Source organism: Haliaeetus leucocephalus, unplaced genomic scaffold, assembly GCF_000737465.1.
Source record: "Haliaeetus leucocephalus isolate CR32 unplaced genomic scaffold, Haliaeetus_leucocephalus-4.0 Scaffold340, whole genome shotgun sequence".
NCBI lineage: Eukaryota > Metazoa > Chordata > Aves > Accipitriformes > Accipitridae > Haliaeetus > Haliaeetus leucocephalus.
In genome coordinates this window covers 9334302-9354885 of record NW_010972776.1, presented here as the reverse complement: position 1 = coordinate 9354885, position 20584 = coordinate 9334302, and the positions used below count along the sequence as shown (strand labels likewise).

General features: G+C 47.8%; 1 protein-coding gene across 1 annotated transcript in view; it reads right to left on the bottom strand.

Annotated features, from left to right (window-relative positions):
- The window catches only part of GPC4 (glypican 4), a 67281-nt gene that overhangs the window by 18291 nt on the left and 28406 nt on the right, over window positions 1-20584 (bottom strand). Inside the window, exons 2-3 of the mRNA XM_010572491.1 lie at window positions 18098-18256; window positions 3411-3802 (exon numbers count right to left, since the gene is read on the bottom strand). Coding sequence (XP_010570793.1) covers window positions 3411-3802; window positions 18098-18206 — 501 coding nt within the window. The 5' untranslated portion in view covers window positions 18207-18256. The remainder of the gene's footprint in view (window positions 1-3410; window positions 3803-18097; window positions 18257-20584) is intronic.

Sequence of the window (20584 nt, the reverse complement as noted above, 5' to 3'; positions counted from 1 at the left end):
CTGCACTCAACAAGCCCCATAGCAATTTGCCCTCAAAGGTGTCGTGACCCTCAAACCGGGCTGCAGGTTTAATTGCACATAACTAATTAAAGGAACGTCTCTGCGACTTGAGAACTGCCCAGTTGTAGGTTCTCACTCGTTTTGGTCACTCTGGGCTCTGGCTTGTATTTGCTCCTTTTTTTCCACCCCTGGCTGGGGCAGGAAATGTCACTGCTGGCAGCAATTTAACCCGGCGCTTGTCAAGGGCTAAGTGGCAAGCGAGCGATTAGGGGATGGGCAGATTTCCGTCTCCTGAAGGCGAGGGCAGGAAGGTCAGAGAGAAAGCACCAGGCGTCAGCAGACGACAGAGGGAAGCGCTGGAGGCCCCCAGCCCCGCGCAGCCCACCTCGGATGCAGGATACATCTCTAGCAGGCAAAAACCAGCATCCCGGGTTTTCATCTCAGATCTGCTGTTTCGGACGGATCTGGAGAATTTTGTACTTTTGGGGTCCAAAGGAGGGAATTTGAGGGGTGAAGACGTGAGCATCAAAATTGTGGGGTTTAGACACAGTTTGAAAAAAGTCTGCTCTTTCTCTCAAAACCATACAGCTTTCTCTGTGTTGTGTGTTTGGGCAGCAGCACATGGCTTCTGATCCACCCAACGCCAAATTAAAAGTTATTTTCTAGCATTCTGGCTCAGAAATCAAGCATACTTGCACTTTTTCAATATTCTCTCTTCTTTTCCCCCTTTACTCCCAAACTCATGCAAGAACAATACTTTTCTAAATGCATCTCCCTAGTAAGATGTAAAAACATATAGGATCATTAAAAAGCCATCAAGGCCATTCTACTGTAAGGAGCTCTTTGCTCTCCTGATAGCACCCCGGGAAAGTAAAAAACAGCTGGGTCTTGCAGTAGTTTGTATTTCTCCTCCTGAGGATTTTCAATTAAGTATTTTTTAACTTGCTTGTTAAAAAAAACATTAGAAGTAAAACTAATTTGCATTACTTTGGACATTTTTTCATAAGAAGAATAGAAGATTTATCCCTCAAGTTAATCCCTGGTATAAGCAGTCATCCCACTACAACTCCCAAGTAAAAATAATACAGAAGCAAAGTCAATAGAGCCATTACATAGAGCTCAGCAAAGCCGGACTAATCTATATGTAATGTGGGAAGCCCTAAAACACAACCGCAAAGCAGCAGGCATAAAAACATTAGCTTTTAAACTCACGTATAGAATTTCCCATTGTGTCTTGCAGAAATGTGATGTTAGATTTCCACTGAATGAGATTAAAACACTATAGAAAAGATTATTATTCCTTCTACCGCTGCAATAAAGCTTAGGCATTCAGCAGCAGGGACTTTTGCTACTGCTTGGAAAACTCAATCTGTTGCAGGATTTCCAGTGCAAGTTGTGAAAGCGAAGTGGAAAGTGCAGTCACTGTGATTGTACAAGGCGCGTGAGCTATTTTTGCAGCTGAGCTGGTCTCTGGGTAACCTTCCATAATCGAGCAATTCATTCTAGGGTTGAAGGCAACTCTACACTCAAGGATCTTCAAAAGGGAAAGAGAAATCACAACACCACCTCGGGTTCACGACTCTGATTCATAACAGATGCGGGGACCGTAGCCCTCGTGGTCCCGTGTCAAGTCTGGAGACGTTTTGATGAATTCTGAGCAGATGGAGCATAAACACGATCCCTCACCCATGCACGTTTACTGCCTATCAAGTGATTGCACATTCCCGAAAACCGTACTGGGGCTTAACGGACGGACCTCCCACCTGAATACTTCATCCGCACTCTCCAGCAGTGAAAACCCCATCCCCTGACCACAGTATCTGCCACACAGCCAGAAACAAGAGCCACCAAATCTGAAACGCCAACCAAGAGGTCAGCAGGCTTGGCCAGTGACCTGGCAAGGAGACAGGACGCTTGGCGTCATCCAGCACCGACCCTCCCTCCCACATCTCCTTCCCACCACCGGACAGCGTCCCTGAGGCTGAAGGATTTTGTGGTCTCCCAAGAGGGACTCCACACATCACCCACGGACCTCCATGACACCCATCCTCAACCAGTGACACGCAGACACGTCTAATGTGAGAGTCATCACTATTAAATGAGGAGTCAAGGTGTCCAAGGACCTAAACCTGCCACCGCTAACTTACAACTTGCTCCTGGAGCCTGGATATATTAGTATGGCAACTCTTCCCTTGCTAATATTCTCTGCCCTATCACACACATGCAGGCTTATCACAGGCTGTTTTTCTCATTTCTCTTCAAGAAAAATTAATGTGGAAGCAGAATTTTTTTTCTTTCCAGAGAGACAGTATTTTAATATTATCCCTGTAAGTCAAAGCAATTTGAATGATTATCGCACTTAACGATGCTGCCTGTGCTGCCTCCAAAATTGCATTCTGCTTCTAAGACTACCTGAACAGCTGCTATTTTCTGTTTTACTGTTGGGGCTTTTGGGGGTCTTTTTGTTTTTTGGTTTTTGTTTTTTTTCTTTCCTAACAGGGTGAATCAAACTACTGCCTGCCCTTTCAGCCTGGCATTTTATTACTCTGTAACCAGGTAGAGAGAAAGTAAACCTCTCTCTACCTGATTAAATGATTATACTAAAACTTCTATAGCCCACGGGAAATGAGTTGAGTTTGTTAAAAGGAAATCACTAATATTTGTTATCTTACACAATCACTTTATGGGGATTATTGACTACACCTGTTCCCTCTACCATACAACTCAGACTAAAATTAAAGACAAATCTCATGTCAAAAAAAAAGTCACCCCACTTAAAACTCTCCAAAGTGGTTTATAAGAAGAGGAAGGTAAACATCTAAGTGACCAACACATCGTATCTGTGTGATTCGCTAAAAAAAGTGACTTCACCATGAAAGTCTGAGGTCTAACTCATGCTGCGTGTGTGGCACCAAGTACAACTGCCTCCTGCCCTGTGCACATGGCTCTGGCTTACTGCTGTCATAAAAGTACTGTTTGCTCATGCTAACAGCCTCTCCCCACACCTGGCAGCAAGAAGCAAATCATCAGCTGCTCCATAATAGATGGCCACAGCATCCATGACTCGCTGTAATTTGAAGGCAATATTAAGAAGAAGATATGGCCATTACACAAGCAAACATGGTTATTTCCACTGCAGAAGGTATTTAATTTCCTACTCATTGCTGTTGCCTAGACAGGAGGACAGCATCAACCTGGGGAACATCCCTGCTGCCAGGCTGCAGCTCCGGATAGTGGTGTCACCAGAATGTGACTCTACCACGCAACGGCACAGCCTACATAGATGGAGTTTGGTCCCACCTGCACTCAACTACCACCAACGCCTTCAGGTACCGAGTCAGGACAACAGGGAAAGACGCTACCCATCACGGGTCCGTGGGACATGGGAATAATCACGAGACGGAGCTCACCGCGGACACTTTGCTCACGACGTCCCTTGCGATGGCGAGGCCCTGAGCGAAGGTGCGGGCGGCCACGAACGCTCGCGTCACTTGTAGCTTGAGCTTCCGTGGCACGTCCCCAAAGGGCTTTAGCTGCTCAGTGTACTTGCTGACGCACTCGAGGTATTCGTCCGTGAAGTGGTACTGGGGGTTGACCAGCCGGAACATGCGCTCCAGCAAGCGCGCCCAGAACTCATTGAGCATCTCCTCCAGGTTGACGTTGCCGCCCACGTAGTACCGCTTCAGCTCCACGAAGAGGTCCTTGAACAGCTCCGAGTTCTGCATGTACAAACGGCCGTATGTCCGCACGAACATGTCGTTCAGTGACTTCTCAGCGTTTTCGAGAAGTTCTTTGAAGAACTCTAGAAAAGAGGAAGAGAAGATATGACAAACATGGGCATTGGGTTGTGTGTTCGCACACTCCTACAACCAATGCCATTGTTTAGCTGGAAAATTCAGCACAATGAGACCACCACCCAAAGGAAACGGAAGGTTAAAGGACTCCCTGAAAATTTTCAGACAATTTCTGTATCTCAAAATTTTTGATTACTCTTCATAAGCCAACCCCCCCAACCTCTCTCCAGATCAGAAGACTCGTATGAGGGAAATGTCTTTTGATGCAAGTCTGAATACCATGACAAAACTCAGCAAAATGGGAAAAAAAACCCCCAAACCAAACCAACAAGCCAGTTTCTTATATTACCATTCAGCTATCTTAAAAGAAGTAATTTCAAAGCACAAGACTATTGGAAAGCAAAAAGAAAAAAGGGTGGGTTTTTTGTTAAACAGACATTTTGCAGAAATGGGTCTTCCTTCTCAGTTCTTGTCAATTCATTTTCTGAAATGATCATAAACCAGCCTCAAAAATGAACAAATTTTAATACATTTTAAAAACAAACCCCAAAATCTACCCGCGAGTTCTTTCTCCTGTCTTGCAAGTTTGTCAGCTCTCAGGGCAGGGCCTGTCTCTAATTACCTAATTGGTCCTGATTGCAGACAGGGCTTCAGATGTTTGCGGCAGTACAAAAAAAGAAAACACAACTAAGCCAGAATTTGCTCAAAATCCAAGGGCTAAACACTTGGCACAAGAATGACAAGAGATTTTTCAGACAACAAGGGATGGATGGGGCACCTTGGGTCTCATCACTTTCTAAAAGCAAATCCCCACTTCGGTTCACCCTCCGAGAGCACCAGACAGCCTGGTGCCAGAGAGCAGCCGCTGCCGAAGTGCCGTCACTGCGCCTTGGCGGTGCCACATACATCTCCGAAGCCCGTAACGAGCTGACCCGATGATGGCTGGCACGTCGGATGCATCTGCCAAGTCAGTTTAAAGAACATCCCCTACCAAGACAGCGCCGCCAAAGCCTTGGCACGTGGGTCTAAGCAAAGACTACCCTACCACGAAGCCTTTGCCTTGGAGATCTGGTGTAGGCGAGTTAAAATAAATAAATAGGGGAGGGGTCCATTAAGCCAAAAACATTTGGGCCACTTTGGAACCAAATTCTACGCTACGTGGCCTTGGGAAGGAGCTGAGGAGAGCAAGGGTAGGCGCCGTCAGGACAAACCATCACGTGCCGGTGGTGCTCAGGCTGGGCTGCCGCCCGTTCGCTCCGACGCCGCGGGGGACGCCGGCACCCCAGGGCATGGGTGCAGCCTCTCCACCGCCACGCACGGCCCAGGCGAGGAAGCGTATTATTTTATGCATGCCACCAGCGATTGAGGATTCTGACCTCTGCTTTTCTGTGACTCATATTCAATAAATATTTTTTAATAAAACATGCCTCTGTGGTTTTTTTAATCCTCAAAGGAGTAATGTTTAGAGCCAGAAGTTGTTAGAAGGAGGGGGGGGGGGAATCTTTTGGCCCAGTGTGAATTTAAACCTTGTTAAAGCATATTAAAAGTATGCTGAAGTTCAGATTTTCGTCTTCAAAGTGCTCCAGTACAAACAAAGCCTAACACAGAAAACATTTTCTGGAAAAACTGAAACATTCTTCGCGTTCCTGACGAACAAAGTCATGGGGCTCAGTGCCTGACATGGCTGTATATAATGCAGCCTCTTAGGAGCACAAGAGAAATGATCCAGGGAAGAAGAGATTGATTTCAAACACCCAACACGTCCTCTGTCCAGTATCAGCAGGAACCTCCACTTTCGTTCCCATGACTGGCATTTCCTCTCCAGGAAGATTTTTTTCTGTTGAGTTTATACTATAGAGATTAGCTTGGTGTATATTAATTTCTAATTCACTTAATCATTTTGAAGGCTCACTTCCTTCCTTTGCTCAGACCTTTTAGTATCACCAAATAAGTTGTTTATTTAAATACTTTTGTGCCAGGCACAAGAGCTGACAGATGCATCAGCAAACTCTTCAAAAAGAATTAGATTTTGAAATGATATTGATGGGAGATCTACTGAATAGTCCCAACCACCAGTCTAAAGGAACCCAAAGCAATGTTTTAAGCCAAGAAAGTTATCTCAAGTAATACATCCATATTACCGTAACCAATTTATTCTCCTGCCCAAACTCATTTTATTGGTTACACTCCAAAGTGGAAGTTGTTGAGCAAACTGTATCCAGGCTTTAGAGCACTTCATCTCTTAGTAATTTTTCATGTGGGCTAGGACCAGGTGTGTTCATTAATTATCCTGAAATAAACCAAAACCTGCAAACCTAATTAGTAGCAAATACCTGTGCACCTGCAGTCTTCCAACCAGCAGCTTTTCCTTGCCCAAAAGGAAGGTAAATAAAGGAAATTAAAACTTCCCACCGAAACCAGCCACTTCTAAAACCACAACGCAACGCTGCTGAAGGAAGCCCCACGCACACGCAAAGCCATCGTCCCTGGCTCGAGCACCAGCCAGCATTTTCACAGGCAGAAAACACCCGTTCTCAGGTGCCACTTTCCAAATAAGAAGGGGAGGAGGACAGAGGCGGCTGTGCGACTGCAGCACAGGGTCAGCGCCCACCCTCCCGCCCCGCGAAGCTTCCCCGTCACCGCGCGCCTGCATCCCCGAACCGCAGCGGATGGGATGCCCCGGTGATCGGCGTCGCGGCTTGGCCCGTGGGTGGGTTTCGCTGGCACCTCGAGGCTCCCGGGGTGGGGAGTGAGGTTGGGAAGGTGGGGAGGAGGGATGCCAAGCACGGCAGCGGGGGCAAAGGACCACCCCACGGCAGCAAGCAGGGATGGACCCAGCAGTGGGACGTGCACCGCAACGTCTTCCTCCGTGCAATGCGCAGCACTCAACGGGGTCAGCAGCAGGGATTAAATGATACATATAGGTACGTTTTACTGTAGCTGTTGGCATACTATTAAGCCTGCACGCCCAGTTTCCACCTCCCCGTCAAGAAATCAGCTTGGGCACACGAAAGAACATTAAGCTTTTCTCTGTGCAAAGCACGGGCATAGACGTCTGCAACAAAGAGAAGAAAGTCAAAAGTCCTTTTTATGAATTAAATGCTAATCTGACTAGTAACTCCCTACATCTAATTAGATATTAATTCTCCCCTTCACAGAAACAAGCTGATTAGCAAACACGAACGTAACCCAGCATTAACCTTGCCACCACAAGAAGAAAAATGGCAGGTTCCTCTCTTACGTCTTGACTGTTTGCTGGGTAAAATAAATGACCACCTTTCATTTGTATTAGAAGTTGACTTGTTCTCAAACAAAGCAAACACACAAAGGCCTCAGTTGCTTATTTTACAGCACTGTAAAAGCACGTTTTACAGCTGTGTTGCAAGCAATCTGTACTCATTAAATTATCACTCTGACAGGCTTCCTGTGAAAAGCTGTCAAACGCAAACATTTTTCACAGACGACAAATCATACTCTGCCGGTGCTCTCCGAGACGCTGCTATCTGGAGGGATGGCAGGCTCTCTTTTTCCCTCCAGTTATCTTGTTTAAACTCCCAGAACAAGGGCTGGCCCCTCTGTCGACAAACAGGCACAAGCACACACACCACCGGGAAGGGCTTCACAAACTGACCTGCAGGAGCAGCACGTGGCTCGAAGGTCTCCCCGGTTCTCCTGGCTCAGAGCAGAACGCGGAGAGATGTCCAGGTTACACGGAGAGGATGGACCACAGAGAAGGCGCTGGGCTAACGAGGCTCAGCCGGCTCTGGTCCAACCTGATACGGGAGCAAGTCCACGTTTTACTGCTTCAACCCATCTCAGCCAAGCCCTGCTGATGCAAAGGCACCCGGGGTGATGCTCGGGAGGACGAGCGCAGGGGCGAGGGTACGGGCACTGCCATCCGCAGAGCACAGCCCAGCTGCCCAGTGGAACCAGAGCCACAAAACCTTTCCTAACGCCAAGGAGAAAGTTTAAAATTTGTCTGTATTGCAAAATAAATCCTGTGGAAGCTACGGACTTTGATGCTCAAAGGAAGATGACATTTCCAATGCAATTAACTTTTAGAGATAGAAAAGGCAGTAATCTGCAGTCAGGCAATCTACCACTCTGGGCTCTGTTTATTCTTTTAACACGTTTGAATTTCAGGGTAGAATTTCAATGCCCAACACTCGGGGAAAGCCTAGAGATGTCATGAAATGGTAAAAAAGAGTGGATGTGACATATCTGGTATTTCTGCAATAAGAGCCCTGGGAAGGGCGGGGGGGGATCTTTGCTCTTCAACAAACCCTTCCATAAAAGAGCACAGTGGGAAACATAACCATAGTTACTTGGCAATTTCCTTTTTTCAGGTAATAAGATGTATTACCTGTTTGCAGCTTGAGGGCAAAGCAGCCCTGCCAGTAACCCAGCGCAGGAGAGCACTGCACCTCCCCAAGGTACTTCCACATGACATCAGTTTGCACTGCCAGAATAATTCGAAACAATCTTTCTTCCAAATTGCGGGATACGTGATCTACTTGAAGAAACACAATCACTCCACCCACCGCGAGGCAGAGGGCAAATCCCACCTCCAGACAACACACCCACTTCCTTGGATTTTTGTACCAAATACTGGTTTTGATCTTGGATTCAGAGGTCTCATCTGAAAATACCCTTTTTTTTAGGTAAGAAGAGATGGAACATTTTCCTATTCCTCATGCTAACATTTCCAGATATATTAAGAATGGGGTTTTCATACAAGAGGGCTTTTGATGAGGAGAGCCCGCTGCTGTAGGGCACAGTCCTACCTAAATCAAAGGCAGCTCCTGGAAATTAGGCGAACACATCAAAGGGGCACGTTCCCCTCCACCCACAGGCAGGTTTGGCATTTCCCTACGGACGCTGGTGACAAAGGAAGAAGCAGCAAAACTGCCTGGCCCGAGCTGCCTCCTGCCACCACCGGCACCCGGCTGCCCCTCGGCAGGACCGACGCACCGGTGGTCCTCTGCCCCTCCAGCCATGCCCCGGCCAGGGAGTCCTTGGGGCCAAACCCACAACCCACTACCGTAGGAGTGCAAAGTTTTGCCTTGGATTTCCTGATCCTCAGGCATAAAACACATTTACTTCAGAGAAGAATTTCACACAGAGAAGCACAGCGCTCCACGACACCCCACTTGCTCCTCTTTCAGCAACCACTGAGTCAAACCATAAGCGACCCAGGGCTCAACACCAAAAAACCCACACGTTTTATAGAGCAGAGGAAACCTTAACTGCGGTGCAAAAGAGGCTGAGAGTCTTACCCAAGTCCTCAGCAAGGCTGTTGAGCCAACGTGCTCGCTACAGATGCCCATCTGTTGGCCGTGTTTGGGTGTGCTGGTGTCCCTCCCAAAAGGAGACCAGGCGACCACCTTTCTGTTCCCAAACGCTGCCGGACATGCCACATTTCCCATGCACCAGGTTTGCTTAGTTTAGAGAGGTGTTTTCAACTGGCCTTATTCTGTTAGAGGTTTCCAAATTAACCATGCAAATAGATACCAGGTAGACATGCAATTACTCAACACACCTTAAAAAACAAATAAAACCAGGCTTAAGCACACAGAAGAACATGCTGAAATTTTATGGGCACAATTAATTAGTTTCAGATAATTTGCCACCCAGCTTTTCGGGTATACTCTTAATATGTTGTCCAGATTATGATTAATTAAGGTCCGTCTGTCTTACCAAAACCTTTAATTTGCTTGTCTGTACAGACAATTATGCTTTCTAGTGCGTACAGGAGAATGTTGCCACAAAGAGATTAATTATATCTTCTCATAAAATGGTTTACTCATAAAACGTCCACAACAGCAAGATGGATTCCCAGACGAACGCTCTTGCCCGAGCCGTGGCCCCGAAGGCTGTGCCGCAGAGGGGCCGGCGCCGGCACCGTCCCAGCGCCTTCGCAGAGGTGCATCTGTGGATGCAAACTCCACCCTGCAGCTGCTCCCACCACGTGAAGCGGAATTCAATCCAGACAGATAAAAGCAGTTTGGAGGAAAAGAGACAAATGTTTCACAGCTCTTTTCACCTCGAAGGTGAAGCCATCCGTAGCCGTGCCACCTACTCCAAAGGAAAAAGAGATTTTTTTTTTTTTTTTCTAAATGTGCCTCATTATTTTTAATATGCCTTCACTTCCTTTATTGCATATACCACATTTGTAATTTCCACCAGGGAAAAACAAACCATAGCTTAACAACCTTTTTCCAGAAGTGTTGAGAAACCGATGAATACATAGTGTTAACACATTTATTGAATATGAACTCAGGAAGGGCAGGGCAAATCCACAAGCTGTTTCTCTGTCCTGTTTTCAAACATGTGTTAGCACTTACTGACATGGGAAGAACTCTTCCGTGGAGTTTGAAGAAGTACAGGCTTAAATCATGCCAGTGTCACAGCAACAGCCCCAACATGTGAAACTTGGAGAGCTAGGAGGGACAACATCTCCCCAACCTTTGCTTGATCGGTCAAAGGTTTCAAGGCAATAACAACAACAGGGCTGCAGCCTCATAGGGAGAAAAAAAAAAAAAAACAAACCACCAACCACCAAAAAACAGGATTTCTAGAACTTCTTGTTTCTGGAGGGCCCAAGAGCATAATCTTCATCTGCACCCTGGGGCTGGCAGAAGCCCCAAAGGGCAGGGCAGAAGATAATACACAGCGCGAGATCACCACCATCACACTGAGATCGAGCTCGTTAAAAGAGTAAGAAGCAACGAAGGAGGAGGAAAAAAACAGCGTGGAGGTTGCTGTCTGTGTTCAAGAAGCAGACAGCAGCACATAGCATCCTGCTGCACGTAGCAGTTGTCCCGTGAATGAGGAGAGCAGTGACAGCAGAAATGCCCTCGGTCCCCTCTTGGTCCGTCCCGCTCTGCCGGACCCCACGTCGCAGGACAAGCCCAGACTTCGCAGCCTCCTTGTCCCTACTTCCAGGGACCGTCATTGCTCATGCCATACATTCTGGGTCGGCTATAGCAGGTTTCTCCCGCTGCTCCCACACTGCCTCTTCCCCAAGCAGGAGGTTCTTCACTTCCAGCTCTTCCACCCTCCTCCTCGTGACCACAACTCGACGGCAGTCTTCCCCAACGCAGCTCCCTTCCTGCTGCTTCTTCTCCCTCCATCTGCCTGCTCTTCCCTCAACTTCCCCCTCCGTGTCTACTTTTCACCGCACCCATTCCTCAATTTCAACTGACTTTTCAAACACATCTGTTATTTCTCAGCTGCTTTAGCCTGCTGACCCACATCCATTCGGTACCAACACACCAACTTCCCACCCCAAACAGCAAACATCACCTGCAAGATCTGAAAGTGAGTTCCTTCAGCTTGCCTCCCGCACACCCCCAATTCAGAGGAGCTTTCTGGGACACTCGCTAAGGTATTTCACACATACGTATTTTTCCAAGTCTCCCTTCCTACTGCTGTTGAAGAGCTTGAGGAGGACCGGTGCTGCTGAACAGTAGGGATGGCTTTCTCGTTCCCATTACCTCAGTTCCCCTCATCTCATTATATCTGCAAGGAGAGCTCTTCCAGCTAGAGCCACCTCTCATATTTGTTCATCCAGCATGTAAACGGCTGGACGCTAAGACATGACAGTACATTTAACACTCATGAAATAGCTCCAGCTCCACACCAGTGGAACATCACACCCCCAAGCCCACCACAGACCCCAAAACACCACCAACTCAACAGGGATCCAGGGGAGCAGCTCCCAGGACTACGCGAGCAATCCGAGCCCGCACAGAGGTGAGGTGGCTCCTTTGTGCAGGAAGGAGGAAGAGAGAGTTAATTTTAAACAGACAAACAATAGCTCATTGACTGGTTGACAGCAATTAGTAACCAGAGAGCACCAGGCACGTTTCCTGTAGCCAAGTATAATGCGTGCTGCCCGAGTCTTTGCTTTTGGAAAAAAAAAAAAGCAAAGGGGTATGAGCAGTTTAACTGTGATCTTAACTGCAGAACTGCTTGGACCTGAGATGCCAGAAGACCATTTGTTCCCTCCAAGCCTATACGCAAAGTGGTTTGCCCATTGCTGAAGTCTTTGCTCAGTTATAAAATCCAGTCTCCTTTTTTTTCTTTTTTTTTTTTTTTCCTTCCCTTGCCCCAACTTACAGGGCAGCAGCCTCTCCTGCTTTGAGATGTCCCTCTGAGATAACTTGACCTCAGGATCTTTCTGAGCCTCCCAAAACAGAGGTCTGGTCCCCACCACTGTCAGACAAGCATCACCCTTCTCAACGAACAAGACTAAAAATCACAGTGGTTTATGTACCTCCTTAAAAACCTCCAGATGGAGAGGAGCCAGTTAAATGAAAACAAGGAATAAACAAACTTCCACAGCACAGAGAGGAGACAATTTGTTTCATTATTGTTGCAGTGAGTGGGAAAGCACAAACAAGAGCCCACAAGTGGGATTTTCTAAAGGAAGTGTGTTGGTGGTTGCTCCCTCCTGCTTCTCCTAAATCACTCCATCCCTACACCGGGTATGCACAGGTCCGAAACCAAGCCTGAAGGACTGGCTCTCAGCAACCGCTTCTTCTGCAAAATTTGAGGGATCTTCCCACCGTTTTCTCCCCTGGTTGGTATGAGGTTTGGTGCCATCCCTTTCTGGAGAGGGAAGAACGAGGCTGTGCTTTCACCTCGACATGAGTAGCAGCAGATAGACAAAATCGCTCTATTATTTGTATGTTAACGATGTAGTCATCATCGGCGCACTTGCCAGAGGATGGGTTGTAATGGTAGAGCTCTCTCCGCCACGCAGATTTGTTCAGAAGCACAAACACCACGCAGCTGTGGCACAGAAAGCATCAAAGGTCCACCAGGTCTCTGCTCTCAGCGCTCCTGCTGTGCCCCAGCACCCACAGCTGCCTGCTGCAGACACAAATGTGCCGGCAGCCAGGACGAACCCCAGAGTCCTGGGTGCTGAGGACACGGAGGGGGGCTGGCACGCGAGCAGGATGAGGCCCCGGGTCTCTGCTCTTGCAGACAGTTTCCAATAAAAGAGTTAATGTGAGATGAAGGTCCCCAAAGGGCAGTTATTTCGGTAAGGCGGAGCGCCCCGATGGTCTGCCAAATTCTAACTATAGGAGCGGTAGGCTGGGCACCTGCAGGGCTCGTCTTTCACCGTTTGCCTCCGCACTGCCTGGAGCGGCAGAGACCACCGCAAGATTTCCCTTGTCCCTTCTGTCTCACTCCCGGTTATTAACACTTGCCAGCCACGCGTCCCACTGTCCCAGCACGCCTCCCTGCTAAATCCTACCTGGAGACAGAGGCTGGAAGCCAAGGGTTATCTGAACAAAAACTAAATTCAGAAATGAGATTCCAGGGGTTTTTTTTTTCCCCCCAGTTTCATCAGAGTTTGGAAGGTATTTGGCCAATGCCCCCACCCCGCCCCATCAGTCACTTGGACGCAGCCACAAGCCAGTTATTGTAAGTAATTCACGCACCCAGGAGGAACACAGGGCTCACACTGGAAGATCAAGGGCACCCTGGGACGCTTCAAAGATGCACGGCACAATTGCATTTTTTACCTGTGGCTACTCTGCCCAACATAAACACAGAGCCCATGACCAGGGGCCCCTCTCCAGCCCCTCTGCCCGGCACCCCGCGCAGCAGAGGGGTGGGTGCACCACAGTCTCGGGGACCCCTGAACAGCTCCCGCTGCTTGCATTTGGTTTCTTTCCACTCAATTGTCCCCGAGGGGTTTCGTCTTACATTTCTGTATTTGTTTTATCTTAAACGTTAATGGAAAAGTCAGGGGGAGCAGATCAGAAATGGGACTCTCGGCATTTAATAGCTTCCCAGATGCTGGCTTGGGCTGTACTGTTTAGTACAAATCCTTCTGTCACTTGGGCATCGGGAAGGCTAAACCTACAGCCAGCCCAGCCCGGGGACAGACCGTCTCACATTCATCTTCTGTACACATTCCCGTACAACAAGGGTTGCAGAAGCTTGCTTGCCTTCCCTAAATCCAGAGCTCACAGAAGAAAGGGACAAGACTTGGTTTAAGCAGAACAGCAAAAGTGCTTGTGAAATGCAGGGGCAGGAGAACAAGCAGCCACTCGCCGGACTCAGCCCCGCAGGGCAGAGGCTCAGCAGCCCCTCCGCTCACGGGGGCTTGGGGCTCTGCCCTCCCCAATCACTCTGCAACCAGCCTACCAAAAAAAAAAAAAAATCATCACTTCTCCCCCCAGAAAAGGCCTGGCACAAGTTACATCTTCCGAGAGATTCAGGAGGTGTCTTTAGTAAGAAAACACTAAGGACATCTTATCTAGGAAGCAACAGAACAGCGGAAGCGCTGAAGAAGAGTTATGGGCTATGTCCTGTCCCTGCTCCAATTCCTCAAAACAGCTGAGCAATTTCCCCAAAGCAATGCTTGGCTAGCACAGACCCCGGCGTGGAAAACTTCAGCCTGAAAGGGCAAAAGAGGTGAAAGTTCGAGTTTAATAAATGGGACCGAGCATTTATGCAGTCTTAATGTCACCATTAATCATATTAACGTTATTAATCCCTGGGAGAGGGAAGGGGAGGGCACTGACCGGTGAAGAAGAGACAAGGCAAACGAGATTTATAAAAAAAAAAGGGGGGGGGGGTTTAAAGCCCTGCTATAGCTGCTTCTGTGTTATGAGATGTCATCACAGTCACACAGCTTTGTGGCTTTCCCATGGCTGTCATTGTCACAGAGGGAGACGCTTACATGGCCAGAGAATCTCACTCACGATATTCTAATTTCTCAGTGAAGCCCATAAACTTATCTGAGATCATGTATGCCAGAAAAACCAGCAAATCTTCACCTCTAAAAACATCTAGCAACAGGGAATCCAACAACTCTCAAAGTATTTTTTGTTTTATCAAAAAAGCATTTCCCTTACTGCTGAAAATATATACCTTACTGCTACACTGGGATCAGGCTAGTGGTTTAAATTACAACAGGAGAGACCCCCAGGAGCATACATAGCTGTACTGTAAGCAAATATTTAGACAGGATATATAAGATATGGGACTCCAAAGCTCCAGCCTTCTCCCAGTGTCTGCAAACCAAACACGCGCAGGAGGATCTGACGCTGCCATATTACGCATTAGGAGCCGAAATGATTTCTGGTCAGCCTTTCGGGGACGGATAATCAGCAGCTTGTTCCATGCTCCCGATTAAGAGGAGATAATCCATTTCTGTACGGCTTTGGTGTCAGATCAGAGCAATTCTGGCAACGGTTCCAACGGCACACAGCGCTCCGGCAACAGCTGATGCAAACGCTCCAAAAGCCACAGGGCATCACAGCCTCCATCCAAAGGACGTGCCGCCGCTTCAACTGTCCTCTCGCAGCGGCAACTGCTGCAAAGGTCAAGCACAGAACGGAGGCAGCACGGGTTTGCCTCTCCTCTGGGACCTGAATGTCAAGGCTGAGAGATTAGCAGCCAGAGAACCCGCAATGAAGATTTCCAAAGAGCTGGAGGACACGGTTTGCTGCTTGTGCTGCATCCTGGAGCGGCCTTTCGCAGCACAGGGATGCGTCACCCTGCGAGAGCAGCGTTCGTCCCACTTGCTGGGAGACCAGTTAAGTGAAGTGAATTCAGTCTCTGCAATAACTCGTCTTGCCCGCTCAGTCCCTCTGCACAGCTCTAGCGCAGAGGATTTCTTGTTAAACAGAGGAAGGTGCACAGCTCTTTCGTGTCAGCTTTATTTCCACTTGAATTCATTTAGCTACTAGTAATGAGGCAGCCCTAAAGAGCTGCGAATACTAAAATCAGAGCATGGGCCCGTGCAAAGGAAGAGCTCTGGAAAGGATCACGTACTTTTCCAATCTCATCCCTAGAGGTCAGGCAAAATATATGGGTCTTGACTGTCTGTCCTTCCTGTAGTTTGAGCACATTACATCAAGAAGTGTGGGAAGAACTGGACAAGGACAACTGAAACGTGCAAGGCAGAACTGAGCACAGTTGACCTGATGACCAAGCACCAGGACCGAAGGAAGGAAACACCACACCACAAGCAGCCGATCGCTCAGCAGCAGGCTCTTAAACAAACACAACTACCACAGCAGTCTAGGGCATGGCACTCCAAAGTTTTTGCAGAAGAGGCTAAGGACTTCAGAGGGGAGACTCCTCAACCTGCCCCAGCCACCAGCAAGAGTGCTTTCAGCCTCCAGGTGACTGGGCTGGAGGGAGAGTGGCAGTCATGATTAAAAGTTTTCCAAGAGGCAAATGATGGAGGACGGTAATCAGTTAATCTCTGCTTCCACCCCAGGTAAGATTAAAAAATTCCTAAATCAGCTTTGACTGCAGCAAATGAAGATCTAGATCTGGGATTAGCAAACACTCAAAGATGGGGCCATTAGGCTTTGGGACCAGCTGAGGGGGTTGCTAATTCTCCTTCATTAGTTTCGTACAGGGCAGAGAAACACCCTTCAGGGACAGGCTGGGCACAGTAAATCCAGCTTCCAGGAACAGAATCACACCATCCCCTTCCAGATTTGCCTGTCAAGGACTCCCAGGACTAAGATCAGGGCGAGACTGGCACAGGGCACGCTGTGAGGGGCTGACAGAAGAACCACACAGCACAAACAAAACAGCTCGTACAGGGCTCCCTATCAAAGCTTACCCGTTTTGAAGCTTTGTGCTTTGACAGGTAACCAGCTCAGCTTAGCTTAATATCCCCCTGCCGCCATGCAGCCCTGCAGCCATCTCACCCTACAAACGGGCAGACACACCTAGCGATACGTCTGCACCACGTCAGGGATGCTAATACAGTGAACCGTGCATGCTCTTTGTTTTCAATGCAGCATTTCAAAAAGCCTCGTCGTTCATTTAAGGTGAAGCAGATGCTGTTCCTCTGGTCTCTTTGAAAGGGCTTATCTATGGGCTGGATTTCATTAAGTGTCTTGTTCTGCATTTAATAAGCTTGCAAGTCTAGACACTTTGGTTCTCTCTCTATCACCCCTTTGGTGTACCAGCAGGTAGAGACAACAGAGGTTAAGAGTGAAATATTTAGCTAGCATATTTAGATGCTATCAAGATGATTGCGTAATTCCACTTTGACTCACTGCAATTTCATACCCAGGGACTTTCTCGCTTGCCCGAGTGCCAATCCCTTTTGAAAGAAAATGGCTGCTACCTGCTGCAGTAGTGGAGAGGAGGTCCCTGGGAGGTTCAAGGCACAGATTTGGGATCTTAGTAGAAAATCCACATTGAACCTATAACCAAACAAGGGAGAAAAACATCCCGAGGAACTGTGTGGTGGAATCGCCCTCTACTACCAGACAGCGGTGACGATGTGCGAGCAGGACAAGTCTTACCAACGCAGCCCACCTGACTCTTCAGACATTTCCATGTGCAACTGGGTGTCACCTCATTCCCCCAGGCAACAAGGACAACCCAGGCAGAAGCCTGATGCTCCGCTCCTCCCTCCTGGGGATGCCCCGGCAGAGGGGCCGCAGTGACCGGGAGCACCGAGGAGCCTGCAGAGCCCAGGGGGAACTGCCACAACCAAGAGCTCAGCAGCAAAACCGAAGGATACTGCTCGGACCTCAGATGGGTGCTGTGCCCGATGCGTGGGAATCGACTTCAGGTGTTTGCAAGAGGCATTCTTGAAAGGAAGGCACCCAGCTGCAAGGTGGGCGACGCTGGGAGGGTGTGTGCCAGCTACCTCCAGAGTTTCTTCCTACAGCTCCCACGAGGCAGGCATGCCCTTCGGAGACCCAGCCTGACGGGACACCGCTGCAGATCCGAGGGCAATGCCGAAACCAGTCATTTGCTTATCAGCCAGCAGTTAGCGTCACTCGAGCGACGGGAACTCAGCCGAGACTTTGCTCGTTTTGCTTCTGACCCTGCATCACACTCGAACCCTCAGCCTCCGCACAAAGCCAGCTCTGTATTTATCTGCTGCTCTGCTTAGCCCCAAAGGCTAAGTGAGATGGATACAAATCCTGTTGGTTCACAACACTCTGGGAAAGATCAGCATTTTTGTGGATCAGGGCTGCAAAACGTGCACGTTACAATTACATGCGCTGCGGGGATGTACCAACAAAACTAACTGCAATCTTACATTAAGAGCAAAATGGTTTTTCAAAAGATTAATCAGAAGGAAAGATCTCTCTCTTTGGGAAACAAGCAGCCATAACCAGCAAATATTTCTCTCTCACAGGATTGCAAAACAAGGCATGCTTTGCCCTCCGAGCCGTGACTCATGAACTTCCCCAGCAGAGAGGGAGGCAGAGCAGAACAACTGCACAGAGAACAACAGGATGGGGATTTTTTACATTTTATCCCAAGGAAAGCAAGTTCAAGGTCTCTGCACTTACCATCAAACTTCTTGTATCGGGAACTAAACATGGTTTGTAGGTGATTGCTAAGCTCTACAACGGCGTTTCTGAAGTCGTGTTTACTCTGCTGACTGTACTTCTCCTCCATTTCTTGAGAGCAGCATGTGTAGCCTTGCGAGCAGACTTTCAAGTGGTCACCTGAAAAGCAGAGAAGAAAAGAACCTGAGTTAAAAGGATTCTCTATGCAAGGGCAAAGAGGTCGGCTTGCGAGGCAGAGCTGCAAGGACCCGCAGTACCATCTCCTCTCAAGAAGATCCCCCCTCACTGCGAGCACTGGACCAGGCATATCAAAACCTGATTCCGTAGAGGAACTTTATAGTAACACATGTAAACACTACACCTTATCTTTCTGCAAGAACATTAAAAAGTGTCCTCTTATTTATTCAGTTAATAAACGGAATAAACAGATACTCATCGTGCACAGTATAATTGGAAGAACCAGCAAATTGACCTGTTTATACTATGATATCTTCCATGAAGTTTTTGTTGAGTATTTTAATTACTTCCAACTCATTCAGTTAAGACACAGCACAATATCAATGGCAATGGTCCTTTTTGTACTGATAAATCCTTTTTTCTTTACCCCCCCCTCCAATCATGACAGAAGAAGTAATCTCTCTCAGAAGCACAGTTATCACTGATATTAAAATCTACTTGTTCTATGCAACAGTCCTGAAAAAGCTTTGTATTACCCAGCTCCTAATTTTAGTTTCCTGTCATCATCCTGGGTGAAATTGGGGGTTTGTTTTTGGAGAATTCAAACAGATTTTTCTTCCTTCACCCTGAAAGATAATTCTCTCCTAAGAGTTATCTGGCTCAAGCTGGCTTGGTCAGAGGAATCAAAGTCCTTCAGTATCTACCATAGCTCCATTTCGAAATTTCACAGACAATCTGGGCACAGGATCTGGCCCCATCTAATTTGCTTTTAGAGCGTCTCACTACAGTGCAGGATGAAGCTGTCCTCTTCCAGCACCACCAAGAAAATGCTGCTGTCAAGTTTTGTGGGCCAAGATAAATAAACTCTCCGCGTAGCAATCCCCGGCTCCAGCTTCTCTGACAGGTCCCACAACGCAGCACTATCACAGGCAGGTGGGCTGATGCTAAAGTGGTTCAAACTTGGGCAAATTGTGCAAATCTTTGTCAACACTGAAGATATGATCAAAACAAGCAGTTAGGATGAGAAACTCATCCTTCCAAGTCAGATGGTATTTTAAAAGACACAGCCTACACGTAAGCTGCTGCCTTCTCTCCCATTTCACACCCCGCTGCCAAACCTTATCCTTCATCCTGAGGAAGCAGATGGAGAAGCGAAGGCTCTTCCCTACCTGCTCACACCCTGGAAGCCACCAACAACCTCCATCCACCACCGAGGTTCAGAGACTCACTGCCAGGGCTGCAAAGGACTTGTCAGCCCCCTGCACAGAGAACAACCCGTTCACTTCACAACCGGCTGTGAACCGTGCGCTTACTGAAGAGCCATCCTACCTGATAGAGCATTAGAAGTGGGTTTAGAGAAAGAAAAGCAGTTTTTGCACCGTGCAAAACAAAAGGCCCGCCCGTGACTAACACAAGCAGTTGCTTCTCTGCCTGCCTTGTGCAAGATCTCATAACGACGTCGTTTGCCCAGCTATTGAACCTTTGCATCACTTTGCGTGACTTTCTAGCCCAGAAATGCTAGTATCTCTCCTTTCAGACACTTAAGAACCATGTTAAAATAAGACAGAAATATTTTTGTATCTGCCTTTACGTATCTATCTATCTATATATAATTCCTAAGAACCTCTCCTCCTAAATCTATTTTCCTTTGCGCTACAGGGTTTGTTTGCTTTCCCTGGCATTACAGAGGGACCTTGACCGACAGATAATTCTGACATAGCTAATTTATTGCACAAGACTGTCCACTGCTCTTGAATTACGGAAAGCTCAAAGTCTGTTACAGGAAGCAACACTGCTTAGGCACAGCCTTCAGAAAACACAGAAAAATCTCACTATCTCCTTACAGATATATTTTTCTTTCATGGACTCTATTTCTTTCCACCTTAGAGGAGCACCTCCAGTGGCAAATACACAGCATTAAGGGGCGCAGCACCGAGGGATGCAGCTCCATTTAGCTTGATAAGTGATTCAAAAGAGAGGAAGAGGCGCACCCAGGATTTGCAGATTTGGCCCAGCAAATGCATCCCAGAGCACACCTGGGCACTCCTCTGTGAGCCTGCCTTACTAGCAAGTATTAAAAAAAGAAAGTGCCCAAGCACCACCACTTTATTTCACTTTGAAGCTCTTTGCTTCAGTTCCAATACAGGACTAAGGCTCTTTGACACAATGGGAAACATAAATAGCAGCAAAGCAATAACTACAGCTAGAGCAACGGCTAGGTGTCAAAATAATTTAATTACAAAACTCTTGTAACACTTTTTTTGAGTTTTTTTCCTGAATTTCGGGGGGGGGGGGGGGGGGGGGTGTCAG